This window comes from Gossypium hirsutum, chromosome A05 (assembly GCF_007990345.1).
Source record: "Gossypium hirsutum isolate 1008001.06 chromosome A05, Gossypium_hirsutum_v2.1, whole genome shotgun sequence".
NCBI classification, from domain to species: Eukaryota; Viridiplantae; Streptophyta; class Magnoliopsida; order Malvales; family Malvaceae; genus Gossypium; species Gossypium hirsutum.
The window spans coordinates 46,291,629-46,309,615 of NC_053428.1; the positions used below are offsets into that span (position 1 = coordinate 46,291,629).

General features: G+C 32.3%; 1 protein-coding gene and 3 pseudogenes across 3 annotated transcripts; 1 reads left to right on the plus strand and 3 right to left on the minus strand.

Moving 5' to 3' along the window:
• Positions 1-5,225: 5,225 nt before the first annotated feature.
• Positions 5,226-7,012, plus strand: LOC121228845 (heat stress transcription factor A-8-like; annotated as a pseudogene).
• On the minus strand, positions 6,796-9,090 carry LOC107957208 (small nuclear ribonucleoprotein Sm D2). Of its 3 annotated transcripts, none has more exons than XM_041111848.1 (7): positions 8,930-9,089; positions 8,525-8,644; positions 7,899-7,954; positions 7,788-7,806; positions 7,609-7,686; positions 7,408-7,512; positions 6,796-7,326 (listed from the first exon to the last, which is right to left on the minus strand). In XM_041111848.1, exons 3-7 carry the CDS (start codon positions 7,901-7,903, stop codon positions 7,210-7,212), a joined length of 324 nt encoding a protein of 107 aa, XP_040967782.1. In that variant the 5' UTR covers positions 7,904-7,954; positions 8,525-8,644; positions 8,930-9,089; the 3' UTR covers positions 6,796-7,209. The 3 variants fall into 3 exon arrangements, with proteins under 3 accessions (XP_040967782.1, XP_040967781.1, XP_016748153.1); XM_041111847.1 differs by having other exon boundaries at positions 8,493-8,644; XM_016892664.2 differs by lacking the exon at positions 8,525-8,644 and having other exon boundaries at positions 8,930-9,090.
• Positions 8,346-8,419, minus strand: LOC121230175 (uncharacterized; annotated as a pseudogene).
• On the minus strand, positions 8,545-8,629 carry LOC121230174 (uncharacterized; annotated as a pseudogene).
• Positions 9,091-17,987: the final 8,897 nt, after the last annotated feature.

A 17,987-nucleotide genomic window follows, 5' to 3' on the forward strand; every position in this document is an offset into this window, starting at 1 on the left:
CTGGATCGTCCAAATCTGGAACAATTGGATTGGCAGGATTAGCCCTAGAATTTGATATGAATATTCCTTTCCCTAAATGAGTATGTGGCACCGGCCGTTGCTCTGGGTCTGTGGGTTCTCCTTGGGTGTACCCTCTTTGTGCTGCGCGGGCGTGTGGTGGAGTGAATCCGGGGGATAGAGTGGGTCTTGATTGTGATTAACTCTTGATCGAGATTCCTCAATGTCAGGGCTCTGCATGGGTCCCTTTCCTTTAACTAAAGCTGACATCATCTCCATCATCTTGGCCATTTGATCCTTCTGTTCGAGCGATTCTTCTCGTGATCTCACCATTAAGTCTCTCGTCTCTTGCTGTGACCTAGCTAACTGCTCTTGTAATTCCTTTTGGATTCTTTCCATTCTTTCAATCCTTTCATTAAATTCAACCTCCATTGTTCTAGTTTGCCGACGTGTTCTATACGTTCCAGATTTGAAGTATTGCAACTGTGAATTGTACGTTTTAACCTCAGCAAATGAGTACGGGATATGCCATGAATGAATGCATGAATGCTTGAATGCCAAATGAATGTTAGTCATGAATGACATGTAAGGAATTGGTGTTGATTTCAAGATAGCCCCCATTTAGGCATTTCGTTCATCAAAAGAGTTTATTACAAAACATTTTGCCATTTTTGATTCAGCTATTACACAAACTTTCTAACTATATCGCCATATTTCTTTACTCGCTCTAAGAATTCCAATATGCTCGATCGTTGGCTTGGTGGGAATTGGCAACTGAGATTTTCAGCTTCTTCCGATAATTGTACCACGTGCATGGCTACCCCACGAACTTCATTGATCAAATAGCTAAGTTGCCTTTCTTTTTCCTGGAGGCCCTCTTCGTAAGCACGAACGTCTCTATCATATTGACTATATTTTTCTTCCAAAGCCTTCAAGAAAGTATCTAACTGTTGTTGACGATCTTGCAGCATATCTTCTAACTCTTGTATCCTTTCTTTTAGTTCTTGACGTTTAGATCGACTAGTCATCATCCCGGCAGACACAACTTCATATTCGGCGTTCTTCTTCCTCAATTCTATCATAGCCCGCGTAGTCTTTTCTTCCTCTTTCTTTCTGAGTCTTTAGAGACCAGTCTCGAACCGCGGCATTCCTCTCAGTTGTTTGTATAATTAACTCTTTCATTAGAAACCCGTTTTTTGGCAACTGATCTCTAGTCAACACCTTCCTAATATGATGCCTATAATGCATGATGTAAAATAAGAATAAAAACAAACAAACTTGGTTAGCACAACACATATGAACAAAGAAAAACTGTAGACAATCTAATAAATTAAGCTACTTGGTCCAATAGACTCGATTCCTTTGCATAGAAAGCGTAAATGTAAAAGAAACAGAGGGTAAGATGTGTTTTTCCCGTGTACTTATTTCGGTGACTAGTAAACGGACGGAGGTTTGGCACGGCTCTAGTTGGATGGCTCATATGGTTCACTATATGCGGTTTTGGTTCTAGATGGGTACTCGAATCGTCTGCACTGTCATCTACTAAGATTAGTACAGAGCCTCGGTCATGGCCCATCATAGGCTTACGAGATCAATTCGAGGGATTACATTTACTTATGCCTATGCGGAGGGACAAGTTAACTCACGAAAGCATAAGTCATATGTAACCCGAAATTATTCACTAGCCTGTACGGAGGAACGAGTTAACTCACGAAGGCGTAGCGTTTACTTTCACTTAACAAGGACGGAGCCCGGGTATAGAGCTCATGTTATGCAACAAAAATGCACGTGCACGGTGTGTGGGGAGAAACTTGCAAACCTTTACGTTTTATTTAAAAAACTAAACCAAAACTAAAATCACAAAAATTTAAAGCTGAAAAACAACCAGATAAAACAAGTTAGAATATATACAACATGATGCAAATGCATGCTTTTTTTGAAAATAAAAAAATTGAGGATCACGACTAAATGTTAATTTGAACAAGGAACTTTGAAAATTTTGACAATGCGAGTTTAATTCGACTCGACTCTCAAAAAGGTGTCCCCAGTGGAGTCGCCAGTTGTAGCGACGTAAAAATTTCTGCTTTCGGTCGCTAATTAAGGCGATTATTTAAAAATTTAAACCGACTTTTGATTTTATTAAAAAAGGGAGTCACCACCGATCTTTTTTCTAGGTGTGACCGGACACCTAATAAACCATCCTTTTTTAGAAAAGAAAACTTATTCTTGCACAAAAATGAGGGCCGAATTTAGGTCTACGTCAAAATTCCAGAGAAAAATTGGGGTTCGGGAGTCGGTTACGCGCGAGGAAGGTATTAGCACCCTCGCGACGCCCAAAATTGGTATCTTATTAAACACGCGTTGTCTTTAATTTCAAAGAACGAATTCAATTTAATATTTAATCATGATCCAATTGAAAAATAAGAATTTTTAAAACACGGAAATTTTGAAAACACGAAAATTTTTGAAACCTGAATTTATTTTTTAGAAAAACACGAAAAATTTTGGAAACACGAAAAGTTTACAACACTAGAATTTTGACAAATTATCTATCCTCATCTGTATTTTAAAAATAAAATTTGATCACTTACCAATAATCACAAAAATAAATATCCTATTTCAAAACACGAGAATTTTTAAAATTTTCGATTTTTTTAAAAGGACGTCCCATTTTTAACACAAGCCAATGATATTCACCCAACATAGCGATGAAATCAACGACCTTATGTTAAATCGATACGTTGTCTTATTTATTGAAATTAATTAGAACATGAGAAAAAAATATTCCTAAAGTGAAAAATTAAAAATAGATAAAGGACGCAAAAAATGATATCATTAATGAAAAATATTAACATGGAATACTAGAATATTAGAATAACAATAATAATGATATTTACAAAAAAATAAAAATAAAAACAAATCATGTACTAATAATAAAATAGGAAAAATGATATATTTGGTAATAATAATATAAAATAATAATATGTACAAAAAAATACATATATATATAGGCATATAATAAAAGTATGTAATAATAATATCTACAATAAAAGAAAATATTAGGAATCGTACATAAAAAATATATACATAATATAAATATAATATATACAATATACACATATGATAAAAAAACTATTAATATGTACATGTATATTTATATACACATTAAGTAAAAGTACTAATGCTAACAATATTAATAATAAATATAATAATAGATATATATGCATATAATAGTAAGAAACGAAACATAAAGAATATATATATAGCTAAATATAATATAATAATAACAATATATAAAAATAATAGTGATAACAATATTACATATATAACATGATTAATATTTAAAGCTGAATTAAATAGCAAAATAATATGAAATCCAAGGTAAATACGAAAAATAAATGAAAAAGGACCAAAATTGGATTAAAATCAAAACTTTGGGGCTAATTTTTTTAAAAATATAAAGGAGAAAGGACCTATTAGAACGCGCATAAAACTGTGGGGGACCAAAAACACAATTAATACTCCCCTCAAAACATAACATAGCAAGAGGGACTAAATCGCAAAGCGCTACATACTTTAAAGCCAATTTTTGACAAAAAAATCATTTTGAAGAGAGAAAGAAAAAAAAGAAGGGAGAAAGAAGAGAGAAGGGAGGGGGGAAAAGGAAAACTGGCCAAGGGGGGTCACCGGTCGATCGTCGGCCGCCGCCCGTCGCCAGCCACCGCCCACGGTGGCCGAAAAAGGTAAAAAAAAATTTCTTAACAATATATGTATATAAAAGAAAGAAAAAAAACAACACAAAAAAAGAAAGAAAAAAGATTCGAAAGAAGAGGAAAAAAAGATGCAACCTTTTTATTGATGTTTCTTTTGTGTTCAAAATTTGAAAGGATTTTTGTGTTTGTCTCCTTTTCAATCTTTGTAAAAATTCCCCCCCCCCTTTACATGATTTTTGAATGGCTTTTTATAGCCATCTTTTACATGATTTTCCATTATTTTTTTCTATTTTGTAGGTGATGGTGGTAGACAATGAATATAAAAAATGGGAAGAAAAATGGGGCAAGTGGCTAGGTGGCTAGGGTTTCTTGATTTTTTTGGGGGGGGTTAGGTTTTTTTTTTGGGTTAGGTTTTTTGGGGGGGTTAATGGGCTTTTGAATTGGGTTTAATATTTGGTTTTTGTAATTGGTTTGGGTAGATGTAAATGGGTCATGGGTTAAGGGTTTTAGTAGGTTTAGAGGTTTGGTTGGGTTTTGATGTAATCGGGCCCGAGCAATTTGGACTTCTACAAAAGAAATTCACTCATTCAAAATAAATCGATTCAAAATTTATTGAACAATTTGAGTTTTCAATCCCAATCTAAAATCATAAAACGAGTCATAGCGTTGGTCCAGATTCTTGCGTTGGTCATTGCATGCGTATGATTGCTTACATTGCACCAACTGTGTAGACATCAATGATGAAACATTTAAATATCTTTGCCTCTTCAAAAATAAAATGGAAAAATTAATATTATGTAAAATGGTCGTCTTTCTTATTTATTTTTCTCTCGTCTTATTATTCTAAATTGGAATACTTAATTTTTATGTATTATGTAAAATGATCATCTTTCTTATTTATTTTCCTCCCACTTTTCTTTGCTACTAAGTGTATTTAAAATTAAATTTTTTCTCCACTTTTTATGTCTTTTTTTTCACTTTTCTACTTAACCAAACATACCTTTCATTATCAACTTTTAAAATTTGATAATTTAAATTCAATTAATAATACTATCTAAGAATTTATATTAAATTGGATTATGTAGGATTTTTTTATAATATATATATATTGCTTACATAACCAATATTACACGTCTAGAAGCCAAATAAGCATATAAAAATTGGTGAATATGGATTCTACGGTTTCTTGTTCTACTCTATGCTTGTAAGAATTTTTAGCAGTTTTTTTAAAGAACTAGAGTGAAAGCTGACATAATATATAGTGCTTATATGGTTCCACGTGGCTTTAAATTGGTTTCCTAAGCAATTTATTTTAATAAAACGTGACGTGATTCTTTGATGATATTATTAATTGGATTTCAGAGGCATTAAATTCTTGAAATAGAAAGTGGAGGGTTTAAAATGCAAATATACAATGAGTACAATGACTGAGAGAAGAAATAGACCTATATATATATCAACATATTTCAAACTTCTGGCGGTTGAAGGCTCGAGGCTGTGAAGCAAAGACTTTGATGTTTCATATAAATGAATCTCATCATTTATGAAGGAACAGAATTCATTGTTTATTGTTATCGAAATTCAGAGATGGTGAAAGCCAGTCAATCAACAGCACCATTCCTCACAAAATGTTATGAAATGGTAGATGATGAAGTTACAGACTCAATAATTTCATGGAGCCAATACAATGGCAGTTTTATAATTTGGGATATGACTGAATTTACAGGTCATTTGCTTCCAAAGTATTTCAAGCACAGTAACTTCTCTTCTTTCATCAGGCAACTCAATATTTATGTGAGTCTCCCCTCCTTCCTCTTTTTATCGGCTATCATAAAGCATATCAATTCGTGTGTTTGGATTTTGGATTTTGAAGTACTCGGCCAGGGGTCTAGGGTTTGAAGTAATTCTTTATCATCTTTATGAATTTGGCTTTGGTTTTGTTGGTTTTGATTAGTTGAGTTGGGTTTCTTGCTTGGGAGAGCTTGGTCGTGGTGTTCAAGATGCAGTGATTGATGTTTTTCCTTTTGATATGAGACGTTTATGTATTCAATGGTCATACTGGGCTGGAGATAAAACTCATCTAGTGTCTACAATATTTGAATTTGATGAATGAATGTTAAATTCTAAGTAAATGGAAATTCATATTTTTGAGTGAAAATATATAGATGTTTTTGGCTTTATTCTATGTTTGTAAAGGATCTACTCCGAGGTTGCGGAGTTTCTGATATGATGCATCTACTATTTTTGTAGCAAATGCTTTGATAACTTTTTGGCTTTTTTTCCAGCTAGTTATCGTTTCCGTTGCTTCCCTGTTTCTGTCATTATTATTCAATGCTCGGTTGATGGAAAAAATAACCCTTCAGATCTGTCACTCTTCTATTAACCATTCCATGAGACATTAGTAACCCTTCAAATGTTCTCCCAGGGTTTTAGAAAAGTCGATACGGATCATTGGGAATTCGCAAACGACGGATTTATCAAAGGTCGAAAGGACTTGCTAAAGAACATTGCTAGATGGAAATACTCCCAGGGATCCGAGCAGCAAAACAATGAAAATTTTGAGCTATGGATGGAAGATGAGAATTTGAAGACTGCTAAAATTACACTTACGCAGGAGTTGGGAATTGGTTAAACTTAGGCAGTACCAGGAGATTGCAGACAATAAGCTGCTTCGATTGAAAGATCATCTTCAAGGAATGGAGATAAGTCAGCAGCAATTGTTGTCTTTCTTGCAACCAAAAGCAAATAACCAGCGGATGGCCGAAGCAAGCAATATGCTATCAAATTGCAGAGGATGATGAAATCTCCATTGGCTTCTGATCATATCAGCCACCAATGGATAAAACATCGAGACCGATAATTCAGTGGAGAAAGATGATGGTGGTGTATGAGAAAAGCTTCTTTCGGAGAATGTTTTTCTACAGAATAATGAACCATATAAATGTACTTCGGAAAATTTTATAGAACTATACTGTTGTTCAAGCATATAAACTAGAAATGCGAACACATTAATTATGATAATAGACATCCGAGATATGATCACAAATTCACAATCAAGCATTATTGCAAAAATTTCTTCACATGGTATTCCAAATTTCCATTTTAGATATATTCACTCATGTCTTAAGTAACATATAATAATGCCATTTACATGCATATTCTAACACCATTGAAAATCAAACTAAAACTTGGGCATTAGATTGGATATTTGCTGTGAACTTCAAACCAATCATTTCATAGATCATCTCTCGGTCTCAGCTATTCATTCACAAATTATCTCATAACAATTCACGTGTGTCAAAAGGGCCTCAATCAGGTTCACTAGAATTTGTCATTTACAACCATAAGAATACTCCATACAGTAGCTTCAGTAAGTGTTGGGGTTCAGGTTGAAGGCTTTGAATGAAAGCGGATGCAGATAGGAAAAATTCGGAAACTTGGGCAAAGTTCGAATTTTTGTCAGGAAGTTTCAAAGCTCACAACTACCAAGTGTGATACTCTACTTGGGATTTCTGAGAACAATTATAACAGAATCTCCCCTAAGGAACATCTTACTGATGAATCTGTCTTTGTTAACAGGAAGGGCCTTCTTCTTGCCTTTACCAGTTTTTGGCACCTATATGTCGAATCAAGAAATAATACCTTTTCAATTAACTGTAAAGAAAATTCATACAAAAGAAAACGAAAAGAAACAAACCTCAGTCCACATCTCCCTGACATTTTCAAGAACCATGTTGCAGTGACGATCAAAGGCTCTCACCCGGCCTAGAAGTTTTTTGTTGTTCCGGCAGTTGATGAGAACCTGCATTAATAAAAATCGAATTCAGTTCTACATAACCACATTCTCACTAACAAGTAGATGAGCCATTTATGGGGATCAAAAAGATGATCACATTACCTGGGTGTTATTTTTCACACTCATCATCAGAACAGACAGTGGCCCAGTGTTAAATTCCTCTTCCTCGTTCTTGACTGTCTGCAGGAAAATAAAAAAACAAGACATGAATATAAGCAAACACGTGCATTTTGGCTGAAAACATATGAAAGAACAAAAAGATAGCATTTATGATAACTTACATCTTCCTCCATTGGTCGACTGCAAAAGAAGAAGCAAACAAATGGAAGGGTTAGTCTATCATGCAAGAAATGAAACAGAACATGAAGAAAAAGTATAAAAAAAATTAGTACCTCATTTTCAACTATGGAAGTTCAGTACTATCTCCTACTAAAATCAAAACTAAGATCTGCATAATTCAAGCAAAATCCATTAGAAAACAAAAAAAAAAACTCAGAAACTCTCAATTCGCTTGAAAATGGTACTGCCACGTGAAACAGGAACAATTTTCAATGCTTACATACCAATTGAATAGTGAACTCATCCAAAACATTGTAGAAATAAATTTTATAACCATGCAAGCACCACAAAAAAAAAGAAATTACTATAGCTTAATTATAAATTGCCCAGTCAAAACAAAAACGAAGTGTTATTTTTGAAAAAACTGCTTAGAGTCTGAAGTGTCCGACATGGATGCTTCAGAAGAATGAAGAGTTAGTGAAAAAATAACGGAATCTAGCTTTGCAAAGATATAACATAAACCACTGAATCACAAAACATCACAGTAAAAAATCTTCTGAAACTCTTTCAGTTCAGGTCTCCATAAATTTTCAGCATATATTAGCTCAGGAGAACGAAAAACATCATCAGAGTGATAGAAGCCTTCAACTCCTAGTCCCAAAAATGTCACGGACAATAACTAAATGTTGACACGCACAGATACGTACGCACACACATATATGTACAAGCTAATTTATACAATAACAGGAGAAAAATGAAGCCTCCTCAGTTCAGGTCTCCAGCAATTTTCCGCATGGACTTTCTCGGAAGAACGAAAGTTTTATTTTCAATCATCCTCAGAGGCAAACATGAAAAGAATCTATCGATGGAAGCAAAGGGAAAATATAAGAATGGTATTTAAATAGCCGAAAAACAAAAAATTCTCTTCAGCTCAGGACTCCATATAGGCTTCAACAAAAAACTTAATTAATTAAAAGATTTAAACCACCAACAGAGACAATTTTCGATGTCAATTGCAAACTGCAAACCCTAAAAAATTCCGACTGGAAGTAAAAAATGTCGAAAGCCTAGCTCAGAACAACTATGAAAAATTAAGAGAAATGCAGAAATAAAAAACAATAATAGGCCTAAAGTAGATTTTTACCTGATAGGCAATCCACCGATTAGATCTGATTTGAGGAGAAATGAGGTAGAAAGCCGTTTTATAGACTCCGACGACCAAATAACAAAACCCTAATCCCTTCAAATTAGGGTTTTATGTTATTGGGCTTGAGTGTCCGTCTATTAGCTCCATATTAGGGTTTGGGGCTTTTTGGTTGATTAACATTCATTGGTTTTAAATATTGATCTTCTAGTTAGGCTTAATGCTCCCTTTCGCCCTTCAACTTTATATGTTTTTTCATTTCGGTATTTAATTTTTTTTTTCATCTCATCTTGATACTAAATTTATTATTTTGATTTTCAATTCTGTTCAATTTTTATAAAAATGTTAAAAAAATTGATTGACACATGATATCAATTAAAATGTCCTACATGACATTCAAATTTATTAAAATTAAAAAAAATAATATTTGATAAAATTCAGTGAGACAAGTAAATATCTAACTTCACCCTAGATATTGGCTCATGCTCAATTCTTGATGTGGAGTTATGGGGGGTGCATGAGGGATTACGACATGCTTGGGACCTTGGATAAGGAAAGTTATATTGGAACTGATAATACAATAGTCGTACGCTTACTTACAACAAAGAATAACAAAAATCCCAATTTATGCAGTGTTGAGATCTATCTTTAAACTTATAAAACGAGCTTGGGAAGTTAGGATTTTACATGTCTACAGAGAAAGCAATTGGATAGTTGATAGGACGGCTGTTATAGCTCTCGACGGCCAACTAGGAGTGAAGGTGTTCAGTGAACCACCTCTTTAAATGCTACAAGTTATGCTAGAAGAAGAACAATGCTTTTTACTTGTTCGTAAGGGAACTCCGTAACCTTTGTTATTTACGAGACATCTATGTAGTTCTAAAAAATAATTTATTTATCTTATTATTAATGAAGGATTTTCAATGTAACTAGAACGACTCTCACAAATTGTAACTATTAATTTGTTAAGAATTAATCGAATTGAAGCTATAACGTCATCATTTACTGAAATCGAAATATCTACGAGATTAAGATCGTTATTTGTATCGATTAAACAAATTGTTGGAATTCCCAAAGTGATACATTCTCGAAGAGTCGTATATTTTTCTTGTTGATCAACGATGATTACAATATCAGGTAATCTCGTCATATATTTAATCCCGCCTAGATATGTTTGCAAGCGAGATAATTGTCTCTTCAACATAGTTGCATCTCTTTTCGGAAGACGATTAAGTCCCCCCGTCTTTTGTTCTGTTCTCAAGTCCCTAAACTTGTGAAGCCTCATTTATGTAGTGGGCCAATTTGTTAACATACCACCGAGCCATTTTTTATTTACATAATGACACCGAGCCCTTATTGCAATCCGCACCACCGAATCAACGGCTTTATTTTTGGTACCAACAATTAAGAATTGTTTTCCCTTACTTGCTGTATCAAAAACTAAATCACAAGCTTCTAATAAAAAACGAGCAGTTTTAGTCAAATTTGTAATATGAATACCATTACGTTTTACAGAGATATATGGCGCCATTCTAGGATTCCATTTCCTAGTATCATGACCAAAATGAACTCCTTATCACTTTTTACCAAAAAATTAAATATATATATATTTAAATTTAGATTAAAAAATAAAAATAGAAAAAGAATATTAAAAGTTCAATTTTTTTAAAAAAAACCTTTGACTTTGACCGGTCGTTAATTGGTGTTGGCTGACTATTAATCGGTGTTGATCGGTATTTCTTTTGAATTTTAAATCTTTTAAAAATTTCAAAAATTTTTAAAATTATATTTTATTGTAATTTTTAAAAATTATTAAAAAAATTCTAAAATGTATACATTTTGATTTTTTTTAATGTTTCAAGTTTTAAATTAACCCTTTTCAATTTATGGACTTTATATTTCTTTAGTTAAATTTTTTTTCTATTTTTTGAATTTTTGAATTATTATTTTTAATTTTTAGATTTATATTTTTTAAAAAAATTAAATTTTATTATGAAATTTCTAGAATATATATTTTTGAAAATTTAAAGTTTTTTTTTGCAATGTTCTAAAATTTAAATATGTTTTCATTTTATAAAATTTCCAATTTTTATATTTATTATTTTGAAATTTTAAAAATTATATTTATATATTTAGAATTTTATAAAATTTTTAAAATAATTATTTTGATTTATTAAAATTTTGAATTATTTATATATTGTATAATATTATTTTTAACATTTTTAATCAATATAATCTATATAATATTTAGAAAAAATTGTTAAAGTGAAATTTGCGGCCATACTATTTTATTTTAATTGATTTTTGCTATTACATTTTGAGAGTTTAAGTAAATTTATCATTCAACTATTATGTGATTGAATTTTGTCGTTTTGTTAAAAAAAATTGCCACTAAACTTTAAATTTTATTGGATTTTTCCACTAAATGTTATTTGTTTATTAAATTTTACCATTCCTTGTTGATTTTGATGATAAAAAACAAAATTTATATAGAAAAATATTATTTAAAATGCTTTATTTGAATAACTAATTTATAAAATATTCATAAATTAATAAATTAACTTAGAAATATAATTTAGTGGAAGAAACACATGAAAATTTTAAAAAATAAAAATAATTTTATTTTTAATTTTTAAAAAATAATAATCGAAATAGCATAAAAAAACACAATTCTAATTATTTAGATAATTTAGTTAGAAGCCCTTAATTATTGGTATTTAATTAATTAAAAAATACAGTATTTATAGATATTAAATTGTGGAAAAGATTATGAAGGTGACAATAAGGTTTGACACAAATATTAAATGTAGAGATATTCAGATACTCTTAAGTTCTATTATTTCATATAGCTTTTTCGAGACAACATCTCCATATGTCTTATATATATTTTTCTTAAATCTCAACATCTCATACATTCTTAAATAAGTTTTATCATCTCCTTCTTTGCTTGCATGGTCTAAAAATAACTCCCACTTTTTTTCTTCTTTCACAACAAATTGTCATATATATCTCTTAATCTGTATTACAATTCATTATCTTAATTTTTCCTCATTATTTTCAAAGCACCACCAACATTTTTTTCTAATGGTAGATATCAAGCTTTCTAGTATGTGCTCTCCATTGCAGTGGAAAGTGTTTTTCTACCACATTTGATTTTTAGAGTAAAAAATATGATAAAAAAATGAATTTTCATCCAAACACAAATGTTGAAGTTTAAGTGCTTTTGGCTTTTAACTTTTGCGTTTGAAAGTAAAAGTTATCAAAATACCCTTATTTATATTAATTATTTAAAAGATGTATAAAAATAGATTACTTTATATTTTACATATCATTATATTAAATTATTTAAATATTTAATTTATCATTATATTAAATTATTTAAATCTTATTTATTATATTTGATTTTTTAAAAAATATTTTATATGTTATTAATTTTCAAATAATTTATATTAATTACTTAAAAAAGCATTTAAAATTTATATTTCATGTTTCATTGCATTGAATTATTGAAATATTATATTGCTGAAAAAATTCCGGTTTGGAAATGATTTTCTGTTACAACAGAAAAATAAGAATTTGAAAACCAAGTTGGTTTGTGATATTTATGACAATAAACTTTTTTCAAAAAGTATATGTGCTTTGTGCGAGACAAATCTTTGACGCTCCCAGCTTTCAACCGAACCACCTTTTCTACTATTCTTATATTACAAATCACTTCGAGTATGGGCTCGAATAATCATGAGTCAAACACAAAATCATAAATAATTTTCCTACTTTCAGTAGAAAAGTAAATCTCTCTCTCTATATATAGAAATGATAGAAATTTTATTCCTGGAAAATAAAATTTATACTTAGAAATAAATTCTAACTATTTCCAGGTACAATAACAAGTTCTCAAAACGGTGTATTTTTAGCCTTACCAGTGTAATCTATTTATAAAGAGATATTAGAGAATCCTAATTGAATTATTAGAATACAAATAATACTTATATGATAGAAAAATGAGTCCCCTAGTTCAACTAGGAGAGATGGATAGCTAACCCTAGTTAATTATACTAGAGTTGTTGCCCCCCATATTTATTATGAGGAGTTTTAGGCCCTCCAATATTGAGTCTAATTATATGTGATTCGTGAATTTTTAACCTAACATTTTATAATTTAATCCAACCTAATACATATTTTTTTAATTCCCAAAATAAATATTATTTATTAAATTAATTAATTTTCTAATTAAATAATCTTCTTAACCAAATTCTAATTCTATTAAAGTAATATCAACTTTAACGTAAAAGAATCTAAGAAATCTATTTAATTTCTATATTCAATTGATTCATAATCACCAATTAATTTAATTCCATTTTTGAACTTCAATTATTTGATTAAATAATAATTTGAAAAACTTAAATTAATTCTCAGGTCATTTCCATACTTAGTGAGAAATCACATTCATTTTCGAATGTAACCCATTTCTCTAACTTATAATTTCTATCTATTTATATTCATTTGATTCTAAATGCTATTCATTTCTAGTTTCAACGAGCTAGCGGAAGGATCAATTGGACATCTATAATTAGGACTCAAATGTTTTATAATTAAGTTCTATTTTTTCACCTATTAATTATAAACTTATTTAGTCACGAAGTTATTCCACTAAAGTATCGTGATTGAGCTCTCCACAATTACATACCATTATTGTGACAGCCCAAAATTGACCCTAGTCGGGAAGTGGTTTCGGGACCGCTAAACCGAGTCATAAAAATAATTAGCTGTCATATTTGATGCTTATTATATGTATATATGCATGTGTGAAAATTTCATATTTGAATTTTGTTTAATTGTAGGTGAATTTTAGTAAATAGGACTTATGTGAGAAAATTTTGAAATGTGATAGGTTAATTTATAAGGACCTATTAAAGCATGTAGTGAGAATAATGGCTTTGCATGTCAAATACTCCTTCTTTTATACATAGTGGCCGGCCATGATGGAGCATATATTAGAATATGTGGTAAATTTCCATGAAGTGGTCATTATTTTATGTAAAGGAAAGGAAATAATAAAAGAAATACTAAGGATAATAAAAGAAGTAAAAAAAAAAGGGGGTTATTACCTTGTTCTTCTTAGCCGTACAAGAAGAAGAAAAAGAGGGGGGGCAAAGGCATTCGGCCTTTTGAATGAAGAGGAGGTTAGTAAATTTTGTTAATCTTTCTTTTGAAATCTTAGTTGTTCAGGTTAATCATCACGTTTTTCTTACCTAGCCATACTAAAATTTCGAATTTAGAGTGTTGGATGGAACTTTCGGTTATGGTATGTGTGAGAAGACCTTGATTTTTTTCTTACCTTTAAGTTTTGATGGATAAAGAAACAAAAGATTGTTGATGAAAGAAATTAATGTGTTAAGAGATTATATGAAACTTATTCATGTTTATATATGTTATATGCATTGAAAATGGTTGATGATTTTGGATGTGATTAGATTGAATCGGCCATGGTATATCCATAAGTATGATTTATGCTTGTTATGTTACTCATGGTTAAAACGATTCGGCTATGGTTCATGTAAAAATAAAATATACATGTGGATTTAAAAGATGGTATGAACAAATGTGGAGTTTTGCTAGTTTAGGATTATTCGGCCAAGTGTTTATGTGGTGGAAATTAAGTGTTAAATGGAATGAAAATGATATTATATGGGGGTATGTATATTCGGCCATATGAGTAAATATATAGATGATGTTAAATTTGATTATGTATAATGGGCCATATAGAGTACACATGGTGATATTAACTTTAATTCTCTATAATTGATCAAGTGGATGATATTGGTTTATATGGTCGAATTTGAATTATGAATATGTACCTTGAAATAAAATGTTGCCGTATGCTTCTTTTGATATGAAACTATTAATGTTACGGGATATAAATAACTAGCAAGGTAATTAAACTAGTTGATTTATTTATTTAAGCTCAAGAATCTAAAGGAGAGGCGTCCAACAAGGGGAAATCGAAGGTCATCGAGTAGCCGACTCGGAATTATTTACCCAACATAAAGTAAGTCATTAAGCATATAGTTTGTATTAATTTAAATGGTCATAACGTCTATGTAATGATGCTAAATGGAATGATAAATATATATATACATGTATGTATGTGGTGATGAAAGTGTTGAATGAAAAGAAAAGAGGTGAGATGTATTGAGTTGTTGATCTCGGCACTAAGAGTGCGGGTATAAACATTTATGATCATGAGATTGGCGCTAAGTGTGCGGGTTTAAATTGTACAGCACTAAGTGTGCGAGTTTGATTATGTAGCACTAAGTGTGCGAGTTTGATTATGTAGCACTAAGTGTGCGAGTTTGATTATGTAGCACTAAGTGTGCGAGTTTGATTATATAGCACTAAGTGTGCAAGTTGATTATATAGCACTGAGTGTGCGGACTTAATATATACTTTTGAATCACTATGGACACTAAGTGTGCGACATTATTGAGTTGATCACAGACAGCGGATCGGGTAAGTACCTCGAGTTCGTGACTAATAAGCGCTATGTTTATATTTGAAGTTGAGCTTGGTAAGTTTGAACCTATGTGACAATTATAATTGAAGTCATGTACATAAGATTTATCATGGAATAGGTGAAAGGTCGTTTAGTTGTATGATTGTAACGAAAATAAAATGATGTATGAAAATGCCTCAAATATCCTATTGATTAGTATATGGAATGTGAATGCATGACTTGGTATGAGCTTGAACCGATAGGTTTGAGGAACTATGGTATGGTTTGGTATGGTTCGGTATGGATGGAGTAACTAGCCTCGTTCCATTTTGCTTCCTCTTGTGATAATGTTATTAATGGATGGTAGTGCATTGCTTATGACTTACTGAGTTATATACTCACTCGGTGTTTCCTTGTCACCTATTTTAGGTTTCTTGGACTCGTCTCTTTTTGCGTGATCGGGCCGTCATCGGAGTCATCACACCGGCTAGCAACTTTTGGTATTTTCTTTTTAGTCTGTCTAGGAGAACATTTCGGCATGTATAGGCTAATATGTTTTGTTGAAATTTGGTATGTAAAATTTTAGCCATGCGAAAATGGCATAAATGTTCGGTTGGATTTGGTTTTATAACGTTAGGTCGTAAGTCTTGGTAATTCGATTTTCTTTTTATGCCATATGTTATGGCTGATTAATTTTGGTGTTAAGATTCATGATATGGCAATAGTGTAGTAGGGAGATGTTTGACAATGATTAGCCTTTGGTATGGCTAGTCATGATTATAATTTTGTGATATGTATGATGAATTACTAGATAGATCAATGAGAAATCACGAAATGGGCATAGTTGCTTCAGTAACAGATGCTGGCAGCAGCAGTGACGTGGGATTGAAAAATCACAAAAATTAGTAGGAATGGAATTAAATAGTGAATAAATTATGTAATTGAAGCTCGATGAGTCTATTTTCATATAGAAGTAACGAAACGATCATATGGACAGTATGTTAAGAGATATTCAGGTTCTCGTGAGACAGGGCCAGAACAGTTTCTGGGTTCCCTGTTCCAACTTTGGAAATTCATTATAAATTAACCAGAGATAATTAGGAGTCATGCCATATATTTATAGATTCCTCTATGAGTCTAGTTTCTATAGAAACAAACGGCATCAGTATTGAAGCTTTGTGCAGGGAGTTATCCAAATCGTAATGCATGAAGGTCAGTGCAGTCGCACCCTGTAATAGGGGAGAATTTAACTAATAAACTGTACTAATTTGCCCGACAAAAAATTCTACAAAAATTCTACCATATAGTTATATGAGTCTAGTTCCAGGGAAAATTTACGGAACTGGATTTTGAGTTTCAGAACTCAAGATATGATTTTTAAAGCGACTAGTACGCAGATTGGCAGCTTGTCTGGGAAATGTCAAATAAGTGGTTTGAAGTCTGTTAACACCTCGTGTTCGACTCCGGCGACGGTCTCGGGTTCGGGGTGTTATAATTTATTGGTATCAGAGCTATGGTTTAGTCGGTTCTAGGACTACCATAGCACGTATGAGGCTAGCTATACATGCCTTAATGTTAATGTTTAAATGTGTGATGACTTCTGACGGTTAAAATTTTGTTTTGATTAGTAAATGGATCCCGGTGTAGAGAGAACCTTGGCGGATGACGTTGAAAGTGTAGCGGCTGCTCCTGCACAAGGGACACCGCCTGTTGAACCTCAGTCATCTGCGAATGATCAAGGTGAGGGGCTAAACAAGCCTCTTTACCATGATGAATGAGTGGGTCGCACAATATGCCCGAACCAATCCGGCTGTCCAACAATTCCCGAATTGAATAATCCACCCCAAGAGCCCGTAATGCCATCAGTCACTGATCCTGTGAGGCTGAGTAAGCCACCTGTAGACTGATTAGGAAGCGCGGGGCTGAGGAGTTCAGGCCATAGTTACTGATGATGCTGAAAGGGCCGAGTTCTGGCTTGATAACACCATTCGGGTGTTGATGAACTGTCATGCACACCCGATGAATGTCTAAAGTGTGCTATATCCTTGTTGCGGGACTCAGCCTACTATTGGTGGAGGACCTTGATTTCCATAGTCCCAAACGAACGAGTTACTTGGGACTTCTTTCAAACGGAATTCCGAAAGAAATATATTAGCCAACGGTTCATTGATCAAAAGCGCAAGGAATCTTGGAACTCAAGCAAGGCCGTATGACAGTATCTGAATACGAACATGAATTCGTAAGACTCAGTAGGTATGCCCGGGAGTGTGTAGCTGATGAGGTTGCTATGTGCAAAAGATTCGAAGAAGGATTGAATGAAGATTTAAAGCTACTAGTGGGTATTTTGGAGATAAAAGAATTCGTAATACTAGTCGAACGAGCCTGCAAGGCGGAAGAACTTGGAAAGGAGAAGAAGAAGGCTGAATTTGAAGCTAGAGACTATCGTAAAAGATCGACGGGTAAAGCTCCGTTCTCAGCTGTAAAGAAGTTCAGGGAGGACACTAATAAGTCGAGGACAACTGCGGGAATTTCCATCAGGGCACGACCATCGATGGACTCCCGAGA